This window comes from Drosophila suzukii, chromosome 2R (genome assembly GCF_043229965.1).
Source record: "Drosophila suzukii chromosome 2R, CBGP_Dsuzu_IsoJpt1.0, whole genome shotgun sequence".
In the NCBI taxonomy this organism is placed as follows: Eukaryota; Metazoa; Arthropoda; class Insecta; order Diptera; family Drosophilidae; genus Drosophila; species Drosophila suzukii.
In genome coordinates this window covers 4,310,680-4,334,188 of record NC_092081.1, presented here as the reverse complement: position 1 = coordinate 4,334,188, position 23,509 = coordinate 4,310,680, and the positions used below count along the sequence as shown (strand labels likewise).

The following is a 23,509-nucleotide window of genomic DNA, read 5'->3' as shown; positions in this document are numbered from 1 at the left end:
CACGATAAACAAAAACAGAATTTAAACCAGTTTTAGTCGGTGACGCAGCCAGGGAATTTACCTGTTGAACTTCCCCGACTCCCTGGACTTGATTATGAGTATGCCATTTTGGGCATCAACTAATTGACAGTCTGCGGTTCTCGTGTAATTACCATTTATCATGGTTACAATAATTTTGACGTAATTATTCACAAGTCAGAACAGGGAAAAGTACTGTTGTTCATCGATATTTAATGATTGATTGCTGGGCATGTATCTTAAATACTATCTCCACCCTCTTACGACACCTTGTTCTGTTATCAAACCTTATCTGTAAGGAAAGTGCAGCCTAATTGAGGCGAGAGTTCGATGCCAGTTCGTTGTGAACCACATCAATAACGACTGCCAAAGGCACATGTTGAACACACCGCAAACAATCCGCAACTCGTTGGAAAGTTAATTAATGTATCTGCTTAAAGACAACCGACTATCTAAATCGAACCGAATTGTATCGGGTGTTTGCCGTTCATTACACTTCCGCAACATGCAAACGAGGTTCATTAGCTGCTCATGAATCAGTGGGTATGTCAGTTTACAGCGGCCACGGGGCGTATGGTTAATAACAATTATCGAATTTCTGCCAAGTGAAGATGCCTCGCATCTGGTGGCTAACCGCAGATTTGAGGCCAACTTGGCAGCGGCATTAGAGCCTTGACACGCCCCCGCCGGCGTCACGTTTCTTGTAAGTCGGCTGTAAAATATACATATACCCAATATTGGAGGCGATCAGAAACATCTGAAATGTCAGTCTTATGCAAATCCAGCGGCATCAAACCGAGAGCGGTGAGCTCAAACCTGTTGCTGCTGTCGCATTCATTCGATTCCATTCCATTTCATATTTAGAAGTTCGCTGTCCGAGATCTTAGTTTAGTTTTAATTGCGCTCGAAAACGGTTCAGTTCGCTCCACCAAATTAAATCGCCTGCCCTTCAAAAAAGTATAAAGTTCCCTTTTATAAATTCAGAGACCATTAACTGTGCACGCAGTGTAAATTTAATTGCAAAATAAATTGAATTGAGGTAAATTTTGGTGCAGTTTAAAATTATCCAAATGACTAGCGTTCCGCAAAGTGTTGTTTTAAAAACAGAGAAATGTGGCTGCCGCGTTTAAAAAATTACAGCAGACGTATCATAAATAAATGTGAAATGCTCGACACGGGGCTTAATTAAAAGTCATGAAGTGAACAGTCAATAAGAAAAAAACCATCAAATATTGCCATTACAAAGAAGCGCTAGTATAAATAAATTAATCAGCCAGGTGTCTATGCACTCGGTGTAGCGACTAAGGGATGCCCAATATGGAATGACTGAAAAATACAATTAAACCAGATGTGCAAACTCGTTTGTCAACCCAATTGCGTATTTACTGTTTCTAAATTAATTTAATCTCTTATTTGTCTGTGTTTTAAACCCAACGACTGACTAATATGATTACAGTTAACCTAAAGGATTTCAATTCATTGAATCTGACTTAACTCAAATATGCTGGAAAACATGAAATCGGATCTCTATTTTTGTTCTCCTCCACATGAGTTAAGAACAATGAGATTTCATTTTATATTAATTATGCCTTTTTATATCCTCCCGGAGGAACCCGCGGCCGTAATTAACCACATATGGATTTCATCGGCTTCCACCTTAGCTTTCTCTTTTCCTTTTCCACTCACTGTTCGATTTTCCGGCCAGCTTTCCCGCGGCCCCACTGGTCAAACATTTTCACGAATTAAAACGGAACCGGAGGCAAAACCTTTTTGCGAAAGGGAAAATATTGAACAGAAAATATCTATAGACTGGCATTTTATGTTAATTGAAATGCGGACGCGAAGTGTTGTGGATGTCTGTCAGAGGCTTCATTTACTGGCCGGCAAAAAAGCAATGACAGCGAGTGGAGGTCCCTAGAAACCCCATACAGGGACTTTTAATACTTTTTTATTCAATGTGCTATGGCCCTATTTGCTAATTGGTATTGAAAGAGATAGAAAGTAATAGCCAACTAAAATGAACTAAGCACCTATCTTTCTCGAAAACCACCAGGCGAATAATCAAATCAATCTTAAATCTTAGGCCTTCGAATTAGACCACTGTATCGACCTTCGATCTCTACTTAAAGAGCCCTTTTCTATAATTTGCATAACTGGAACTAAAACCATAAGCTTGGACCGCAGTTGGCTCTCCAAATTTCAATTTTCTAGTCGAACAAATTGGCTTCCTAATTTCAATTTTCACGGTGAACAAATAAAACTAAATAACGACTTTCTTTATTAATTAAAATGTAGAGCCACCAGCCGGTTTTCAAAATGATTCTGCACCGCATTTCCCTCCAATTTTTTTCAATTTGCTTTGTCCTGAGCGGAAAACTTATTAAAATGCTCGGCGGAAGCGTGAAATTGCGAGGCCAGCACACACGTTGCGTGGGTGGAAATGTTGGTGGAAGTGGGTGGTGGTGGCTGGAGGGGCTGCAAGTGGGCAGAGGTGGGCGAAAGTGGCACAAAGGGGGTGGCTCCGCATTACTGCAACTGATTGTCGGGGGCCAGACAATGCAGCTTCTGCCAACTAACCTAACTTCGCTCATCAGCGTTTTCAGCGCGCAGCATGTGGCCCATATTTATGTTATCGTTTTGTAAGTTAAATATATTATGGTGGATGTCGTTGCAAGGGGGCGTCGCTGCTCAGTTGGCATAAATTACACTTGCAAACTAGATGGAGCCATAATGCCGTGTTTAGCCTGCCCAGCGAAACGTGAGAACGTTGGAGGGTAGGACCGGAGTTAGCGGTGGAAATCACAGAGAAAATTGCATCACCTAAAGCCAGAAGCACTTCCCATGCATTTCAGTGGATCGTGCATATTTTACTATTAACCTCGAACCCAACCCTTCGATTCTGGGGGCTGAACACCCGTTCGATTTGCATTCTTACATTTATTACCGTGTTTGTGGTTGTCTGCCGGCAGCTCAACCACTGCCACAGAATTGGCATTCGGCTATTCTGAATTCGAGTTATTATTAATTTCATTGGAGAATTATGGGAAATGGAATTCAGATTGACTTTCTCAGCCAGTCCTCTCTACACGGAAGACAACAAATCCCAGCCTGATTGAAATGGGTAATACATTGGGTTAAACTTGGGTTAAACTTCTGTTTATAAAGCATGTGCTATCGGAATGAAGACCTTGTCTTGGCTGGCCAACTTTCAAAAGTTAATCTCTTGAAAATCTAGACTGTAAAATAATTGTCATGCTAATACAATTCAGCAACAAAGCATAGTAAACAGATTCATTTAGGTTTAAAACACATAAACTTTATTATTTCCGTATGTCATGAATCAGTAATTTTTCTCTGTGCAGCAAGCGCTTAAGATACAACCTTTCCCCCACATATTAAGTCTCAAAATTCAGTAATTCGATTTGCATGCATGCATATTACATAACCGGCCGAAAAAGCAAACTATTTACACTTGATTACAAAGTTAAGCACACGCCCTCAAACGCAACTGCCGGAAAAGTGGAAAATCGAGTACATCAACAAGTGCGCACACACACAAAGTGCAGTAAGCGAACGGAAAACGCACTCGCACACTGGTGAAAAAAGGAAGGGCATCTGGAAGGGGCGGCAGGGCGGAAGGGGCGAAAAGAGGCGGCAGAGCGGAAATGAGCGGCAAACACAGCACCAGGAGTCATTGCGATGAAAAGTGAATAAATATTTAAAGATTGTCGCTCGCAGTCGAAGGGCTGAATTGCATCTGCGGGTCAGGACTTGACATTCAGCCCGGCGAAAAGTTATTGGCCACATAACCGGTGCCATTCGGGAGTGTGTGTGCCACTTCATTTCCGTTTCCGTGCACTTTAGAAATGCGTTATGAGTGCTCCCCACCTGCTCCTAGCCGCTTTTGTGCTTTGCACATTGTTGCTGCATCTGGCGGCTGTAAAGCGTGCAAATTAGCAGGGGACATCGAAGGCGAGGGCACCCAGCTCCCGAAGTTCCAGCCAGATGCATAAGTGTGGCCACAATGTTGCAGCTGGGGGGAAAGAGCTTTGGCAGGATCAAGACTTTGGCAACGTCTAAGGAGCTTACACAGAGAAAAATGTCAAGTATTTGACCAACAGATGAATTGAAAACTTACAATTATCATATCGTTTGCATAAAATTATCCTTTTTATTTAAATATTTTTAACATACCTACTCATTTTTTGAGTTGTTGGTAATTGAAATTATGATAAAACACTTTCAAGTGTAGGTGTCCTTTGCCGAAAGGTTTTGAAGATTAGAACGTAATCGTCTTACACAGATTCCCCACAATTTCTACACAAGTACCAATTATAGGCTGCATATTTATTTTCAATTTCGGTTCAGGCTAAGTTTATCGAATGTCTCATTGAGTTGACCATCAATCAAATTGATGGATGCCCAGAAATTCTTATCAACGGCAAATCAGCAGGCTCAAGGACCTCATCTCTGTTAACAGACTGCTCTCTTAAACTGTTAGGCAGTGACTGTGGCCAACAGGGGAAATTTTAACAGGGCTGTTAGCCGGCCAAATCACAGCAGACGCACGTTATGTTGAGACATTAAAGTGAAAGTAGAAATGATTTGATTGAACAGGGTCGCATATATATAGCCGGTGGGGTGGCGTTGTTATTATTGTCTTTTTTATTGGTCCCGAACTTCCGCTGAAGTAATGAAAACGTTTACGTTTGCATTATGCTGCTGTGCTTATTTTTATATGACCAAAATTTTAGGCAAACTTTTGACGCACTCGTCCACATAAAACCAAAGTCGCGTCGGAATAACTGGGGCACCCTTTAGTGGCGGGGTCTTGGTTCATAAAAATGCTTATGGGCCCTGATGACATTATAAATTTATGATTGACTGTCTGCCGAATTGATTTGAGCTGTGGGTCTTTAATCGGGTTCATAGAATTTACCGGCTTTAAGCCATTTAGTGGGATGCTCGGTTCATTGGGTAGTCGGAGAAATGAGCTGAACTATTGCCCATTCAGCATAACCGTATAATAATGGCCCAGTTCCCATTGTTTTCATTTTCCATTCTACTCCGATAATGGTCTATAGGAAGTGCTACATGCCCGGCAGTGAATGATTCAACAATCAGGAGATTGGTTTATCTGGAAACTGGGGATTCCTTTCATTCACTCTCCATGAACGGGGCTTCTTGCATCGCCAGGATTGTGCATTTCTAATTAAGGTAATCGTTTTACCAGGTGAGGCTGAAAGGCTTTACCTCGATATCTCCACAAAGTATTCAGGACTAAGCAGTTTTAATTTTTTAGGGCAATCTAGCTGTATTTTTCATGCACGGACATAAAACAATTTCTTCCCGGCCCATAAGTGGGCCATAAAAATACTTCCTGCCCGGCGGTAAGGCAAGATTTATGTACCTTTCGCGGTGCCCCAGTATTAATGCTGTATTTCATTTTCGGCCAAGCGGTATATTCTGTTTTCCTTCGCAAAAAATTGATCGCACTTTCATTTTGGGTTGCTTTGTTGCATTCCACGGGGGGCATAAAGTTCGCCCCCACAATAGTTTCGCCCCCGTGGATCCGCTGCATTGTTAAGCCTTTGAGGGCGTCATAAAAGCCAGGTAGTGTGCCGTGCCGAATGTCAAAGGAGCTGCATTGTATACAAACCTATTGCGAATCAGATAGTTTACGACAGCTCGAACCAAAGGCGTCAGACCAATTCGAAAATCTATTGTTCCCAGGTATCCATGATTTGATCCCCACGAACGACAAAGGTTCTACACTTTCAGATATTCCAAATGAAAAAAAATGTCTGCCCGTGTTGGTGGTTTCCTTTTCCTCACTCACTGGGGCATGTTGGCCGGCTTGCGGCCTAATTATCAGGCAAAACTCCAGGCTCCCTTGCTGCATAATTGATCTAAAGTTAATTGCGAGGCATTAATGCCTGACGAGGCCAACATGTGCGGCTAAGTGCCAAGTTGTTCCGGCCAGCATTCGTATTTATTTGCTGTGTGTCAGCGCCATAAGTCAATCTTTTTGTTTGGCCCAAATCCACAGCATATATGGGGGTTTTCCCTTTTCGGCAGTGATTGATTGGTTTTGGATGGGCGCAAGGTGACTGCCGGGGGAGGCTGCTCCTTTTTTGTGTAAACAAGAACCTCAACATATGCCGGAGTCGATTTATCAAATCTAAACAAATGCAAAACAAAGTTGAGGGAGTGTAAATTGAAGTTTTGAGCGAGAGATTTATGGGCCGGCATCTATTCATTTCGAATGTAAATGCGTATAAATAATTTCGCAGCCCTTTCCCCACAACCGAGTGACTGTCTGTCATCTGTGGGGCAATAATTTAACTAAATTACTGGTCAGCCACATAAAACAGAGCTCAAGGCCCCCGGAATCATTGTTATCAGGCCCAGCCCAGTGGCCTCCCACGCATTTTATGTAAAGCCGGAATGGTCTTTAACGAGCAGACGTCATGTCCTGGGGCCTGTTTCAGTTTTATGCTGGAGTGCTTCGAGGAGTGGAGTGTCGGGGGGAAGGGTGTTGGGCATAAAAAACAAATGGCTGGCCATTTCGCCTGCGCCCGTTTGATGATTATGCCAGATTTTCATTTAGATGATGAGCAATGATGCTCCTCGTTGACCCACCATTAGGTGGGATGTTCCAATGAAACACCTCCATCCAGTGGGGCTGTCAACAAGCCATTGAAAGTTCACTTTTTATGGGACATGTTTCAAAATTCGAGTCACTTTCTCTGTCTGTGGGCAGTTGATAAGGGCCTTGCTACGTCATACTTGGCTTGAGTTATGGGGAACTGCACTTGACACTGGCCAATTATGCATGCAAGCCCCCAGTGCTCGTCCCACACTGCGTATGATGAATGTGTTACACGACAGGTACTCGGGTAATTGCCTTCACAGCTGATTTACAGCTCGGATTTCGATGGAGTCCATTAAAATCGATGGTTGGGCTAATGAGGAACCCAACTTTGGCCAATTAATCTGGCCACGCTCCACGGAACGCCGCCAGGTATGCAAAATCAATTTCCACTTCAGAACCTAAGGAGGGGTGGCATTTCAATCGGTTTGTGTACCGCCAGCGATTTACATTAAGTCGTAACAACAGCCGGGGGTGGGGGCTGGTGTGAAGCCACTCAGAAGTTGGCAAACAGACCTTTAACTTTGTATCAAAGGTGTAAAATTTCATAAAGTGTCGTTGGCAGGGCCCAAAATCAAATGCAAACAAAGTCAGTGAAACGTTTTCGGGCCCTCCCCGTCGTATTTTGGCCATCCACCCACGCTTTTGGGCGTAGACAGGCATAAATTCTTGGTTGCCAGACGGAGTTCGTGCTGTGAGGCTGCCTAAAGGATTATGAGATGGCGAAAGTGTCCTTGAAGCAGAAGCATCCCAAAGACTTTTCGGGATATATGTGTGGGCGTGGCCGAGGCTTGGGAAGCGGGCTTATTGCCCGTAAAGCGAGACCAAAGCCCGGAATATGTATGGCCGGGACAGAAAGCGATATGAATAACTTAAAGCTGATCCGGTGAAGTTGAGTGAGCAATCAAAGCAGCGGGGGACCTGCGAAGGGTTCGTCCTTGCGGTCGAACGGATTGGAAATTGGCATATCAGAGCTGAATGCGAAATCTCTGTCAGGCCCTCAATAAATAAGCCATTTTCAGGTGCAACAGCCGACAAAGTGCAATTTGAATAAGGCCCAGGTCATGTTTTGTTAGTAGGGGCCCGCATGCAGATCCTGGGCAGAATGATTAAACAATTCGATGGGGTAGGCAATTTCCGGAGCAGTAGCGACTAGTTTATACTGCTTACTTATACAGTTAAGAAATCTTAAAAACTTATCATCCTATTGATCGCAAACGAGAAAATCAGTAGTTAATATAATAAATAAAGTCAAGGAATGTGCGTGTATTACCTATACTAAGTATTTCCTGAACTAAATAAAGTAGGAGATAGTTAAATTTCAAGTTTATCTCTTTAATTAGCATAAAATGTTGATTTGCTTGTAAAACTTTTGTAAACTGCTGCTACTAAAGTAACCCCCCAAGAATAAACAAACATACTAGGAAGAAAAAAATTCAAGGAAATTGCACACCCGATGGAATTACTTCGGACAGAACAATAACTCACAGTCCAAATTAACAGCATGCACCATCTGCTACCATTTTTATCTTCCAATTGTCGGACTTTAAACGACCATGTCCCTGGTCATCCTCCTCCGCATGCCTGCGCCCAACTTGATTTTGCTTACAGAATGCCAAACGAACGCTATTGTTTTCTTTCAGGGCCTGCTGACCCCTGACCCCGCAGAGGACATGGTTCACCCGAGTGACACGTCGGACACCAACAACGAGGAGCTGGCGCTGGAACGCAGTGTTGCACATGGCAGTACCAACGGCAACGGCCACTCGGCTGGGCCCACAACCACTCCGAACGGGGACCACAAAGTCAATCAGCGGGTGTACGAGCCGCGCGAGCGCTTCATTATCACCAAGAACGTGGTCGTAATAGGCCTGGCCTTCATGATTCACTTCACGGCCTTCCACGGCACCTCGAACCTGCAGAGCTCGGTGAACGCGGACGAGGCCCTCGGAACCACCACCCTGGCGGTCATCTACGGCTCGCTGATACTGTCCAACATCTTCCTGCCGATGACCGTGATTAGGTGAGTGGACTGCGAAAGTGGTTGGGATTTGGACGAGGGGTCTTATTAAACAAGAAAGGAAGTTAACTTCGGCAGTTATAATTATAAAATTTAAAAATACTAAAAATGGTATTCCTAATAGTATAAAATAATATGTCAAAAAACCGAAGCTATAATTTGTTTCATATTATTTTCTTACCAATATTCCGATAGTTCCTATGGCAGCTATATGATATAGTCGTCCGGTTTTGAAAAGATTTATTTCGAAATTCAAAACAAATTAAAAAGTGTTATTTCCAAGCTTAGGAGGTTATATGTTAAAAGACACCAAAGATATAATTTTTTAAAATTCTTTTTCCGTTTATTTCTTAGGAAGCAATAAGATATAGTTGTCCGATCCGACTGGTTCCGACTTATATACTACCTGCAAAAGAAATAAGACTTTTAAGAAAGTTTAAGCCCGATAGCTTTACAACTAAGAGACTAGTTTGCGTAGAAACGGACGGACAAACGGACAGACGGACATGGCTAGATCGACTCGTCTAGTCATGCTGATCAGGGATATATATACTTTATGGGGTCCTTCACTGCGTTGCAAACTTCTGACTTAAATCATTATACCCTCTGCAAGGGTATAAAAATCGGGGGAATAAGTAGAATGACAGTTTGGAAGTTGGAGACACCTTCTTTTGAAAATTACACATAGTTAATTCACGGTCCTTGCATCCTTGCGCTGAACTTACCAAAACAAAGAAATAACCAAAAAGAAAATGAAACCGCAAATTCTTCAGATCTATAGAAGTGGGTGGCCGAAAATTCCAGCAACCGAAAGTTTAATCCAATTAATTTATTATTATTACAATACATATATGTCATTGATGTACAAGTTATGGAAAACGAATCATCTTGGAATGACGTAAAGTATTTGAATGTTTCATTTAGAAGTGAGGTCCCAGCTGATTGAAGCAAACTGTTGGTTCTTGAAGGGCTCTAGAATACAAGCCCTTCATTATACTACAATAATTTACAATACACCCAAAGACAACTTATATACTGCAGTTAAAATAATTCAAAGGCCATTTCCTTATAGCCAATGAATTTTCAATGGGCCCATGCCCATCGCTTACCAACCCATCTTGCAGAAGATAGATTGCTTAACCACAATCGAAAGAGTACTCAAATTTAGCCTCTTAGCATAATTGCCAATTTTTGTTCGGAGTTTCTTTGTCTCGCGAGAGGGTGAAGCTCATTTCGCGACGTGTGGCATGCCATAAAGTTTCGGTGATTGTCTGGCGGCGTTTTTTATGGGGATTTTATGCAGATGTGACATCGCCGAAAGCGCAGTCAGCAGACGCCCCGAAATGTTTGTGCGACTGCGAGCGCAGTTGGCTGTAAAAATGTCAACAGGAAGTCCCTGGATTAGCACAGGTCCTGCTATCCCGCTATCCAGCTTTCCCTATTTCCGAATGTATCCCAATTCGGGGGCGGTGAGGCATCCACCCACGTCTGACATTTAAACAAATCGCTAATTTATAGCGGGCCTCGCTTCACTTGGCTTATTCGAGGCACGAACTGCTGGCTCGGGCAACTTTAATCAGTTAACTCGATTTATTTAGATTTATGGCCTTGGGCCCGAAATAAATGACCGCCTGCTAAGCATGTGCCACTTGCCACTCGGCACTCACCCGTCCCCAAAGTATCCTACTTATTTCTATTTTTCTGTTTTCACGATGGGTTTCATCAACAGTTGGTTCGGCTGCCGGCTGACCATGGCGCTGGCCCTGTTCGCCTACATGCCCTACATAGCCGCCCAGTTCTACCCGAGGTTCGCGACCCTGATCCCGGCGGCCCTAATGGTGGGTTTCGGAGGCGGACCGCTGTGGTGCTCCAAGTGCACCTACCTCTCCACCGTCTCGGAGGCCCTCACCCAGGTGCGGGGCAACAAGTCGCGCAAGGACGTCAACACCGTCAAGTTCTTCGGACTCTTCTTCATCTTCTACCAGATGGCCCAGGTGTGGGGCAACCTGATCTCCTCCTCGGTCCTGACCCTGAGTGCCCCTTCCCCGCAGTCGCCGGCCAACGAGAGCTTCGAGCTGGAGCTGCAGCGGGAGCTCGAGCGCAGCAGGGTGGCCCAGCTGTGCGGGGCCCGTTTCTGCCCAGGAGTAGGAGCCGAGGCCAATCCCAACCTGGTGCCCCCTGCCCCCGAGCAAATCCAGCTGCTCAACTCCATCTTCCTCGCGTGCATGGCAGCCGCAGTGGTCATGATGATCTTCGGAGTCAGCTCCCTCAAGCGGTGAGTAAAAAGTTTTATTTAAATAATGAAAAAGAAAAATTAAGTTAACAACTTTATATCCTGCTGAAACAAAAACAATAATAGAAAGGAACACTTAATAAGCCTAATAATAAATTTATAATATTTTTACTAAGGCAGACAAAGAAACCTTTAGCAGACACTTTTACCAATTACTGGTGCCTATGAGGCCCATGTTGCTTCGGTGGGTTATAGTGGGCGTGACACTAACCCACTATAACTCCCACAACTCGCAAGAGTTTGAGGCGCCCACATTTAAGAATTTATTTTAATTGTAAATTGTATTTTCTTTGTCCATATCTATAGATTTCTTAATTGATAATTCTTAAAGAAAAGGCTTGAAATGTGCAGCATAAAAATATATGTGTTTGAAATCGAAATTCTTCAACTGTTTATAACTTGGTTATTATCTTTAGCATTCACAAACTTTTGAAGTCAAAGTTGGTTTATGTTATAAACTTATTATAAAGTAAAACTATCAAAAACAGATATAGACAAACACCTTATTATTAACACATAATAAATGTATGTTTGCAATTTGATCCACTTAAAAGGGTTTGCAGCCTTGTGTCTTAAAGTAAATTAAATTAACTTTTCTTAAATTAAAAAAATAAAAAAAATGTAAAAACACCGAAGTTTCCAGTGGACACGATACTAGACAGATTTTTGAATTTAAGTATATATTGATTTATATTTTCTTCAATTTGAGATATGGTCGGTTCTAATTCCCATTTAATGATCCGCAGCTATGGAGTCAAGCGCGGAGATACCGGCGACGGAATGTCCGGCCTGAAGCTCCTCACAGTGACCATAAACCTGCTCCGCAAGCGCCGCCAGATCCTGATGCTGCCCATCACGATGTTCATCGGCCTGGAGGAGGCCTTCCTGGCCGTGGACTTCACCCGCTCCTTCGTGGCCTGCGGATGGGGCATCTCCAGGATCGGGTTCGCCATGATCTGCTTTGGAGTGGCGAACGCGGTGGCTGCCGGGATCGCAGGTGCCCTGGTGGAGCGCTTCGGGCGAGTCACCCTGGCCGGACTGTGCGCTGTGCTGAACCTCTGCCTGCTCACCTACATGTACTCCTGGGAGGCGAGGGAAGGCGACTACCTGAGCTACTGCGCCTTTGCTGCGATTTGGGGCATTTGCGACGGAGTCTGGCTGGTGGTGGTCAATGGTTGGTGAACCCACTAAGTTCCGGCTTGAGCTGGACTCAAGCTTTAGTTTCTCCACTAACCCCTATACTTGCAGCTTTTTATGGCATTCTGTTCCCGAACCATCTGATTGCCGCTTATAGCAACTTCCGGCTGTGGGAAAGCACTGGTTCTGTAATCGGCTACGTCATCAGTTCGCAGCTTTGCACCTCCACAAAATTGCTGATTTTGATGGGCGTTATGTGCGTGGGCTGCGTGGGGTAAGTTTTCCACTTGAATTTCCCCATTTTTCCACTGATATTCGTTATTTTCCTTGAACAGGTATGGCCTCATCGAATACCGCGTTTGGCAGAAGCAAAAGAACCTGGAGGTCATGCTCAGTGACTGATCTATAAGTGTAATCCATTAAAGCTATTCCATATTCTTGCCATTTACTTTTTGACTTTGTTTCCAAAAATCAACTTTGATCGAATTTGTGACCAAGTCCCCAAGAATTTCCAAGTTATATTATTTTAACCTTTGTTTAAGAAGAAACCCTTTTCTAAATCCCACTTTCTACTATTCAAATTTAAAAGCGGAAACAGATATAGTTGCTTTATGTGATATTGCCAAGTAAGGTTAAGAAACGGTTCTTTTAAGAACTCTTCGTTACTGAATAAAACCAAGTTTGTTTTAATTTTTTAAATAGTATTTTTTATTACAATCATTTAAATATTTGTTCAGTTGTAGCTGTTTTCTTGCTATGTACCATTTAAATTTCGTAGTTGAAATATTTGTTCTTTTTCGTTCTTTTCAATCATAATTTTTTAAGTTGCTACATAATGTTGCTTATTCTAAACACTTGCTGTCTTTATAGCTTGCTTTTGTTCTTTTTGAGTGCTACCATATAGAATTTTCTTAGTTTTCGAGTCTGAACTGGCTAAATACTAGGGTTATAATTTGTTTTATAAATTGTTGAAATCAGATTCATTTCAGTATACAAGTTTAGCCAACGCATTAAATGCAAATATTTTTACTCATCGCTTACGAGCTCTACAGAATTTCTTAGACTGCGGGTCATGCATAGATTTTATGCAGTTTTGGTTTAAATGGTTTTTAAACATTTAGTAATTTGTTACGTGGTATGAACTGGTTTCATTTTTGTTTTTCTTTTTTTTTGTTTTGGAATGGCACATCAATGTGATAAAATTTGGCCTAAAACTGCACAAGTCTGCCTTGGGGACTTTAGACTACTTTTAGGCTATTTGGGATATGATAAGTGTTAAGTAATTACTTAGATGGCTAGATATTCAATTGGATTGGGTTCTTGGGTTTCGGGTTGTGGTTCGCTTGCGTAAGCCGATGTCCTTTGTAAATGCTATGACACACAGTATTACTTTACATGGCCTAACTGCTAAACTCTAGGGTGTTGTACAACTATCACACTGTAATACACTCTCTCACACACACAAGCACGCATACACACTCACACTTAGACACCTAGCTATATACACGGGCCAGCTATTTACAAGGGCCCCTGGCCCTATACCATGCCCTTGGACATCATGCGAACGGTGTTCTTGAGGGCCTGTCGCTTGTTGCAGAACCAGATCCGGATCACTTCGCGCTCGTATCCCAGCTGGTGGGCCAGTCCGGTGATTTCGGTGCCTGCGTGGAGGGGGAATATATTTAGAGCGGTTCCGGGGTCTGAGACTTCTTGTAACTGAAAGTTACCACTCACCCGAAGGATGCGTATTCCGCTCGAAGTGCGCATTCAGCAGCTCCAGAGCCTGGGGCGTGAAGGAGGTGCGTCGCTTGCGCTTTTTCGAAGGCTCCACGCCTATGTAGTCGGTAAGGTGGTTCTGGCCCGACTTGTAGCGGTTCCAGTGGCTAAATGTGCGGAGAGAAACGCAAGTTAGACGGATTTGCCAAAAAGTGGCGCCCAACGTGGGGCAAAACGGCGTGTGGAACTGCCTCCATACTCTCACCTCTCTTCGGCCTCCTTCATCCAGCGCTCCAGCACAGGCTTGATCTTCTGTGCGCTCTTTGGTGTGATGTCCAGCTTCTCGAACCTGCGGTTTTGGAGTGGAGTGGAGGGGTATGTATGGAATTAGATCGCTGACCTGATCGTTCGATCGGCTCGTGCAAGCCCATTTTAACGCAAAAGAAACGTAACTAAAGTGCCAGGACATTGTCAATTAGCATTCTCTTTCGGTTGGGGTACGCTCTTTCTTAATCGTTCAATGGTAGAAATTTCGTTTCATTTCGTTTCTGATGAGCTGCTGAAACGCTGCTCTTTGGCAATGCCCTGGGCCAATTCTCGGAAGCGCATTATGCAAATTAAAGGTGAAACAAAAGAAATACATGGCGAAATGAACAGGTTAATGAGCCTTGCACTTTAGTTAGGTTTCTCTTGGACTGCACACACACACACACAGCACACACACTCCCTCAAGGAGGCACACATACATGTTCTGCTGCTGCGTCGACAGTTGGGCGGCGTACATCTGCGCAGCGAGTGCACTGCTTGCATTCGATAGTTGGCATTCGACATTCGATATTCGGTATTCGGTTTTCGGTATTCAGTGGGTGGCATTCGACATTCGATGTTGAGAGAGAGAGAGTTAGATAGAGTTGGCGTTTGAATCGAAAAAATAAACAAATAAAGTAAATAAAATTAATTTAGCATTTAATTGGTTTGTTGTCTGTTTTTCGTGGTTAATTTAGCATGTTTTAGATTTGCTAGAAAATGTCCTGGCACTCTTCGAAAATTGGTTCCAGAAGTTTACGAAAAACAAATTAGGTAAACATAAATATGTGGATTTAAGCAAAAAATATTGTTGAGAAAAATATAAAGAAACACGTTTGCTTAGAGGGAAAATGGTCTTTATTCGCTTCATCTAATGCTGCTATAACTTGTACCTAAAATAAATGAACATTGCCATTTTATTCATCTACTTTGATTGAGAAATGGGAAAACCATAATCTTTGAGCGATTTTAGAACATGAAAGAAGATGTCGAAAAGTATGCTACGGTTAATTTTCTACTCGAAAGTCATATACAACGTTGTCATACATTTATACGTCTAATAGGAGGTTTAAAAGACCTAAAGATTTCTGTTTTATATAAAGTTATGGTTATTTAATAAATATACATTTTAGCTCAATACTTCAAGATCAATCATTTCAAATCAATATAGATATTTTGATATATTGAAAGTAAGAAAACTATTATCTTCGCGTGGAAAAATTTAAGATGTAAATCAGAATACTGGTAACTAATTTGCTCTCGCGTTGTATCCTTTGCTTAAATCTCAGACTACTTAGGATGGCTCGTCCATGCATATCTCACCTGCAAATGGCGCTCTGGCTGTAGGCGGGTCCCTCGGTCACCGACAAGGCCTGGCCCACCTGGGTTTGGGTGAGTCCCAGCGACAGGCGCCGCAGCTTGAATGCCTTGGCGAACTCCTTGATCTCGTCCAGGTCGATGCCGTCCACCACATTGGTGGTGGCCTGGTTGATGGTGGGTTCATCTGGTGGAAGAGAGGGAATACAAATCCGGTTAGTGGAAAGCCCAGTCGCTGTATCGAATGCATTAAGTCTAACTAATAATTGGATAATTAGCTTGTCTATCCGGCTTAATAGGCCATGCAAATGACATCATAAATTTCCGCCCGGCCCTCGTCTTAATTACAGCTAATTGCGGTAATGGCAAAACATTATTGCAGTGCAGCACAGGCAAATTGATAAAGTACACGGCTAAGACACCTGCCAGGTTGCTCTTGTCTATTAGGCAAGTGCGAAACTCACGGTTTCCCTCCGCCTAATTTGTTAGCAGGAAGCCTGAAGGATGCAAACTACTCGCGTAGAATTTTGATTTATTTATTAATGATATGCAAGAAGGGAAGGGTTCCAGTCCCACGGAGCAGCAGACAACCAACAACAGCCAACAGCTAACTGCAACTTCAACGGCAGCCTTGTGTTTTAGCGGTAATTAAGATGCGAGAACGGATTGGATTGGATGGGATGGGACGGCTGGATGGTAAAGGATCCTTTCCACATCCTTTGCGGGCCGTAACTCAAGCTGTCGTCGCAGCTAGCTGGCTTTGTTTGGCCCGGCTGTTGTTGTTTGCTGCAGCGTTTGAAATATGTCATTAAATGCGGAAGACATCTTAAGTTTTTGTATGCATCAATTAGTAGTAATTAAGCCGCATATTGTCTGCAATTTGTATGCGCAAACGATGCGATGTCGCAATCGAGACTGCTCGAGGTGGAAGCCATCCAATCCTGATGGCACGGCTCTAATGGGTGCCTTGATTTCTTGTCGCTGCTGGGAGCTTGTGCTGATTGCATTTTTAATGCACCAAAGTTTCAATTAAGGCTGGCTTTCCAGATCGTGTGGGCGGGGGAGTCTAATCAATTCAATATTCTCGGTGCTATATATAGGGGTGCCTATAATCCGCCCTGAGCTAATCCCATCAGCTCGAACTCGGCTGACTTGTCTTGGCCCGAAACCTAATCCAATGCCAGATGCGGAGCGTGACAACGTCAACGCCGCTGCTAATTTGCCTAACACTTTCGGCTGACATCTCTCAACTTTGGGCCATGCATTCTCGCAAGTTTTGTTTAGCAGCTCACCTAATCCCCGGCCCCAGATCCCCGGAACCCTGCATCAATTATGAATCCCGCCCGTCGCCAGAAGTCGTGTAAATGCACGGCGAAACTTTTCGCACACACGCCAAAAGACACCGGAAAATGTTGCAGGAGGGGGTGGGGGAGGGAAATGCGGATGGAGTTTCAAGTTGATTTTCTTTTGGAAAATTACATAAAGTGCAGTCAACTTGTTAGAGCTTTTGGCATTGCCTGCAAAGTTCGCTTTCGACGAGAATTTCGTTAATTAATGTTGGCCAAAAAGTTGATTCTCGCCCCGCCTTTGTGCGCATATCACTCATACGCTGTGTTGCACACGAGTGTGGCTCTTAAAATATCAAATCATCATCAGCCCGCTGCGGACCCCAATTATAAGTACTTGTATGTACCACTGCGAGGGCACTCGAAGTTCGGGCCTCCGGCTCATTGGGATCATTAAACGCTGAAGGATGCTCAGAGCAGTTTTGGGAATTGTGTATGAAATTAATGCTAAGCTAGCCTGGGCGCTTTAAAGTTGGGATGCAAGCCGTTTGAAAAGTGGGTTCTTCTATTTGGTAAATTAAAGGATTTTTGGTAAAGTACTGTAAGCAGTAAAACCATGATTAACACAACTATTTCAATTTGGTATTCGCCTGGTACATTTATTAAGAATCATTTTTGGCGTTCAGCAATGTCAATTTGATATTAAGGAATGGTATTTCTTGGACTTCCTCTCTTTGAAAATGCTCTCAAATGGAAAAAGAGAGAAAAGAGCCATAAGCCGCATAAAATTACTCTGTGAAAGAGCGAGACAGCAATATTCGAAGCTCTCTGAAATAGGAATAGAGAGCAAAAAGCAAGATGGCGATCATATCAAAGTAATACTCGTAGCTATCTAGATATAATTGATACCGAATATTATCAAAATGTTCATCATATCTTATCAATTTATTTATGTGTGTTATTTAATTATTTTCACTGCTTGCTTCTGGAGCTAGTTTCACAATCGCCCTGCATCCCATCTCTAAAGAATTTATGTAGAAGAAAGAATCGATCTTTACTCACTCGGAGAATCCATGAGCAGGTCGTTGTCATTGTCGTTTCCATTGGGCGACAGGTGCGGCGGTTCGCTTCTGGACGAGGGACTCAGTTTGAGGGGCTGCATGTGGGAAACGCTCGAGGTGGAGGGACCCGGACCCGGGGAGTCATCCCGCGGCGAGGCGGAGGATGCCCTCGTGGCCGTGGCCGTAGGAGCTCCCAGGGATTTCGTGATGGTGAGCTCGCCGTTGGAGGCATTGAGTCTGCAAGGGACAGGTTATGAAACTGGTATAAAAACTGAGGGTAAGGCTTCACCCACCTGTTGATGCTGCTAAGTACGTTGGCCGTCGCACTGGATCCCGCCGCCGTGGGCGCTCCACAACTGCTGGTCGAGGTGGCCACTCCGGAACTGGGTCCGTTGCCCAGGTAGTCCCGCTCCAGCCGCGGGGAGCCGCCCAGCGAGAGGGCGTGGCCCTGGGGCGAATGGGTGCGGAACAGCGGGGAAGTGTAGCCTCTGTCGCTGATGCTGTTGGCCGCCGAGCTCGAGGGGGCGGAGCTGGGTGGCGAGAGTCGTCCGGAGGGCAGGCTGCCGCCGTGGTGACCTCCACCCGAGCTGGATGAAACGCTGGCTCTGGTGGCCGTCGCCGTGGGTGTGTGCGAGCGCCTCTCGTGCCGCTCCTGGCGCTCCAATCGCTCCAGCCGATCATGTCGCTCGAGACGATCGTGCCGCTCGTGGTGCTGGCTGAGATTCATGCCGGTGGCCGAGGGAACACCGCTTCCGCCCATCCTGCCCTGCGGACTGTGCTTGGGCGACACCGTCGAGGATCCCCGCAGGCTGTGCCCGAAGTGATGACGCGGAGGCGGTGCCGGCGGCGAGCTGCTCGCACTCAGCTCCAGCGGCTTAAGCTCCATCTGCGGGGCGGTCAGCTCGTCCGGATGCCGCAGGCTGATCTGCGGCAGAGAGGAGGAGACCGCCGAGGCGGATTGCGGCTGCAGGTGGTGGTGCAGGTGCGTCTGCGTCTCGGGCTTGATGTGCAGCTGCTGCTGCAGCAGGAAGGCGGCTCCGTGCGGGGGCGGCGGCTGTGGTCCCTTGGCGGGCAGTCCGGGACTTCCACCCGTGGGGGAGCCCGCCGCCGGAGATCGCTCCGCTGAGCGCCGCAGGTTGGCGGCCAGGTGCGAGTGCGGCAGGTGACCAATGCCCAGGTGCTGATCCCGTTCCCGCTCCCTCTCCCTTTCCCGCTGATGTTGCTGCACCTGCTGCTGCTGTTGTTGCTGCTGCTGCTGGTGTGTTGCTGCAGCGGCAGCAAAGAGCTCCGGATGCAACGCGGTTAGCAACTGCTGCACGCCCGTCGAGAACAGATTGGGCTTGAGTAAATTCGTGGGTGTCTGGGCCAGTTGTGGCAGGGCGCTGGCATGTTGCAGGGCGGCCAGTGAGGGCGGTAGCAAGTCCCGCTGCTGCTCGCGATGCTGCTGCTGCTGTTGCTGTTGTTGCTGGTAGCTCGCAAAGGCGCCGAAGGCGTTGGGCAGAAACTGCTCGGTGGTGGGGATCTGCGGACTCACCGGAATTGTGAGGATGGTCTGTACTGCAATGCCTGGATATGAGAAACAATAAATGTCATCTTAAGTTGAGTTTACTTATGATAATAAATAAAAGAAAGAGCTTAGGTATGGAATAATAAATTTAAACCAACAACAGAGGTCGACAAAAAAATGCCGAAGACTAAACGCTACAAAACATCAAAGGATTTGGCTGTAGATTTCAACCCCAAACGAAAATGTATTGTATGTATTCTGGTTTTTTTTTATTGTGAACTATTTCAACAATGAAATATAATTTAGCCTTATCTATTTTATGAACCCTTGAATCTTCTACATCCGTAAATGTTCCCTATCCTAATTTACAGAATTAAGTATATGAGTAATTCTTTGTTATACTTAATGATTTTTGTTCATGGTCTGGAAATAAATTTTTATTTTTATAATGTTATTTATATTTATATAGCCTTTTTTTTAAAAACAAAAAATGTAGATATTTGATAGATACTAAAACCATATTACCTACAGCCAGAACTACAAGGAATACATATATGAACCTGATACCACTGCATCATTTATTTAATATATTTATTATTTACCTAATGTTAAATTTAAATTTAAATTTCCAAATAAATGAAATACTTCATACTTCAAAATTAAAACTTTAAGACAAATTAACCAAAAAATTGAAAAATATCTGTATGATCCCCAACTTTTGTTCTATCTCCGAAGGGTAAACATTTTATTAGTCGTTTTTGCGAGATTACCGCGAATCCTTTTTCCACCCACGTGAAGAGGAAATTGAAAGTTTCCCTAATCGCTTTATCAGCTTTCGAGCCCCGTGCCCGGTACTCGCCCCCCACGAGAAAGTCAAGCCAAGTCAACTATGTTATTGATACCAGGACGATCCAGACGGACAGAGGACTACCACCCGTGGCAACTCACCTTGGGCCGTGGGTATGAGCAGCTGGGCTCCCTGGACGCCCTGCACCAGCTGCCCCGAGGCGAGAATCAGCTGGGGCATCTGGGCGCTCGCCGGCGGCGCCTGTAAAGTGGGCGGGGGCGAGGCGGTGGCCGCCGCAAGGACATTGGCCAGCGAGGAGGCGCTGAGGGGGTGGTGGGGCGAGCTGCTGCTGCTGGGATTATCCGGCTGCTGCTGCTGCTGGGCGGAGCTGGAGCCGGAGCCAGAGTTGGTGGCCGATCCGCCGGAGTTGTTGCCCGAACTGCCGCCCTTGGCCGTCTTGCTCTTGCCGCCCCCGTTGTGGGTGGGCGAGGAGGGCGCCACGGCTGCTCCGGCGGCGGCTGCGGGCTCACCGCCCACGCTGAGGTTCAACGGCGAGTTGAACACCGAGGCGGCTAATCCCTGAAGACTTGCCAGTGCAGCGGCCGTGGCGGGATGGTGGTGCTGGTGCTGGTGCTGATGATGATGCCCGTGATGCGGATGCGGATGTTGCTGCTGCTGCTGCTGCTGTAGCGTGGCCAAATTTTGTAATTTTTGCAAATTTATCATGTCTTGCACTGTGGGATTTTGAACAAGAGTCACACAAAATGTTGTCATTAGTTTTTGCTGCAAAACTCCTTGCCGAATATGTTGGGGGAGGGGGAAGGGGAGCGGGTTTTGGGCTTGGATTGCCTGCCAGCACTAATTGCCAGTTTACTTTGGCCCGTTCTGGGTTTTCGGGGATAAATGACTGTGTCGGTGCGGAATTCAAGGATGGAAACTCGCTGCGCAGGGAAGTCTTAGATAAATTATAGAAATTAGTCTGAGGGAATTAGGGCGTTAAATGTAAATGCAGCCAAATAAGGATGGTCGTAAATTGTCGAGTAGCAGGAGGGCATAGTACAAACAAAATTAAGTCGCCATATATCGTTCTTGTTATTTTTAAATTGGAAAAGTTGTGTGGGACTTTTGAATTCTATGAATGCTTTGATTGCGAAATCAACAGTAATGCCTTTAATATGTGTTCCATTAAATAATATGTAGAATATTTGGGTGATGCATTTTCGAAATATCTTTTAAAGCTGGGATAAATATTTTTCTGCAACTAATCATAATATTCACAAAGTCAAACGTAGCTTAATATGGAATTAAGTTTTAGAGGTAAGTTATCTTTCAATTAACAGTATTAAAAATTAAATATGGTAAAAAATATGCGTAGGGGAATACTTTTGAAAGTGGGTAAAAGAGCAAGTTTTGACCTCTAGAGAAAATAAATCATGAATAGATTTAGGTCACCATTCATTTAGTTTCTTTAAAGACCAGTTTCCATCCCTGAGATGTGGTTTTCATGTGTATCGTTTGACTGTGCTGCTGTTTGGCTTTCGATATGTACTCACTAGTTCCGTTCAGATGGGCCGCAAACGCCTTGGCCTGGGCCTGCTCCTCCCTCCGCAGCCGCAGGACCTCCGCCGCCTGCTCCTCCACCTCCGCCTCGCCCTCTCCCTCCCCCTCGTTCTCGTCCTCCTCGCCGTCGATCTGCATGGGCAGCGGGAGGGGCAGGGGCAGGGGCGGCGGGGAGTGCTGGTTGGCCAGGGAGGCGGCCTTGGCCGCCAGATTCTTGTAGAACTCCAGCTCCTTGACGTGATCCTTGCTGTCGAAGGGGGAGTGCGAGTGCGAGGGCGGCGGGGGCGAGAGGAGGGCGTGGCCGTCCGTGATCTCCATTTCATCGTCGTTGTTGTTGCTGCTGCTGCTGTGGTGGGGATGATGGTGGTGGTGGTGGTGCAGGGAGTGGGCGTGGCTGCTGCTGCTGGGCGAGTGAATCTTGTGGCAGCTGATCTCCTTGTCGAAGTCCTGAAAAAACAGAGAAGTCTAATTAATCATTTCGCTTGGGCACTGAGGCTTTCTTATGAATTAATTTCCCATTCAGCTGAGCAACTGTACATTAGAGCGGTCCCAAAAATGATATATTACAACATATTCGAAGACTAAAATGTGTCTTAGGTGTTGTGTAAGGTTCTGAAAGTTCTCTACAAATTTAAAAAAAATGGTTTTTCCCTTTCCAACTTTGTCCACTTTGAATGTTTAATTAAATTCCAAAAATTGATGCAAATACTAGATTTTGTTTGAAAAGGTCACAACCGGCTTTAAGAAATATTACCACGTCGAGGCCACATAAATGAAAGCAAAATATTTGATCAAAGGCAACAGTGCGTATGAGTAATAATTTTGGAGCCAATGCGCACACCTTAAATCGCATTATTTTCCGAAAAAGTATTTTCTATACGTTTTTTTGCGAAATTAGGAGCTCTTAGATTTCCATTGAAATGTTATCTGCCGTACTGCACATAGAAGTATATATTTAACTTGTCCTGTGTTTTGTTTTTTCAAAGGCATGAAGTGTATACTTGTAAATGATTTGATTTCCATTCATTTAATATCGTTTTAATGAGTGCGAATCACAGCGTTCCCTCGGCTAAATTCAATTATATTTATGCAATTAATGCCGTTTCGATTGTCCTGCAGAAATCCACACCCAGAAGCTAATGACGAGTGCTGAATCCCCGTTCATTGTTTGCTGATTGGATTATATATTTAAGCGATGGCATTTTCGGACTCGTATTACATTTCATTTGTGTCAGTCTAGGCGACACATACGTTGGGCGTGTTAATAAGTTAATTTAATTTTTGTTGTAATTGTCAGCGCACATTTATTGTTTGGCATTTTGATCTGCCACTGCGGATGAGCTGGCCAATTTATGCAAATTTAATTGGTTGCAATTGTTGCGACTCAGGGGAGCCAAATTGCCTCTTTAAAGTACAAAGGACTTTGCATTTAAAGACGGGACAAATACGCAAATACCGGGAGGAGGTATCCCTGGAAAATGGGTGGATAGGTAAACCAATATAATTATTGGCAATTAATGCTGGCGACGCCAAATGCGCTCAGAGGGGCTTTTGGGGGCGGAACATTAATGCCAGGACAAACGAAGCAGGACCCTTCTTTGCGACGCGGCGGAGCTTCAATTAAATTTTATTTGCATAGGAAATTAACATAATTGTAGTGCAAAATACCGACCCAAAAAAAGGCGAAAGAAAAAATGGTAAAATCGGGAAAAGGGAGAACCAAAAGAAAAGCAATAAACGTGACAGAAACGAAGGTAAAGTGTTGAAAAAATATTTATGCAAATAAATAGAGATGTTTGCTGGGTGTTGCAAGTGCGGCAATTAAATGGAATTTCTGCTGGCCGGACCA

General features: G+C 44.6%; 3 protein-coding genes across 7 annotated transcripts in view; 1 reads left to right on the top strand and 2 right to left on the bottom strand.

Moving 5' to 3' along the window:
- The window catches only part of LOC108019678 (larval cuticle protein 3), a 167,174-nt gene that overhangs the window by 28,689 nt on the left and 114,976 nt on the right, over nt 1-23,509 (bottom strand). The window lies entirely within an intron of this gene.
- On the top strand, nt 535-12,819 carry LOC108019759 (UNC93-like protein). Of its 3 annotated transcripts, none has more exons than XM_036814312.3 (6): nt 535-561; nt 8,314-8,693; nt 10,420-10,965; nt 11,730-12,157; nt 12,232-12,394; nt 12,456-12,819. In XM_036814312.3, exons 1-6 carry the CDS (start codon nt 550-552, stop codon nt 12,520-12,522), a joined length of 1,596 nt encoding a protein of 531 aa, XP_036670207.3. In that variant the 5' UTR covers nt 535-549; the 3' UTR covers nt 12,523-12,819. The 3 variants fall into 3 exon arrangements, with proteins under 3 accessions (XP_036670207.3, XP_036670209.3, XP_036670208.3); XM_036814314.3 differs by lacking the exon at nt 535-561 and adding an exon at nt 889-975; XM_036814313.3 differs by lacking the exon at nt 535-561 and adding an exon at nt 899-1,057.
- Nucleotides 13,073-23,509, bottom strand: part of pdm3 (pou domain motif 3) — a 75,558-nt gene continuing 65,121 nt past the window's right edge. Inside the window, exons 3-11 of one of the 3 annotated variants that reach the window (XM_036814309.3) lie at nt 21,654-22,107; nt 20,262-20,834; nt 18,100-19,372; nt 17,808-18,043; nt 15,466-15,646; nt 14,583-14,639; nt 14,102-14,185; nt 13,855-14,003; nt 13,073-13,781 (exon numbers count right to left, since the gene is read on the bottom strand). In XM_036814309.3, the coding sequence (XP_036670204.3) occupies nt 13,657-13,781; nt 13,855-14,003; nt 14,102-14,185; nt 14,583-14,639; nt 15,466-15,646; nt 17,808-18,043; nt 18,100-19,372; nt 20,262-20,834; nt 21,654-22,107 (3,132 nt within the window). In that variant the 3' untranslated portion in view covers nt 13,073-13,656. The remainder of the gene's footprint in view (nt 13,782-13,854; nt 14,004-14,101; nt 14,186-14,582; nt 14,640-15,465; nt 15,647-17,807; nt 18,044-18,099; nt 19,373-20,261; nt 20,835-21,653; nt 22,108-23,509) is intronic. The other 2 variants (XM_036814310.3, XM_036814311.3) reach the window with 2 other exon arrangements.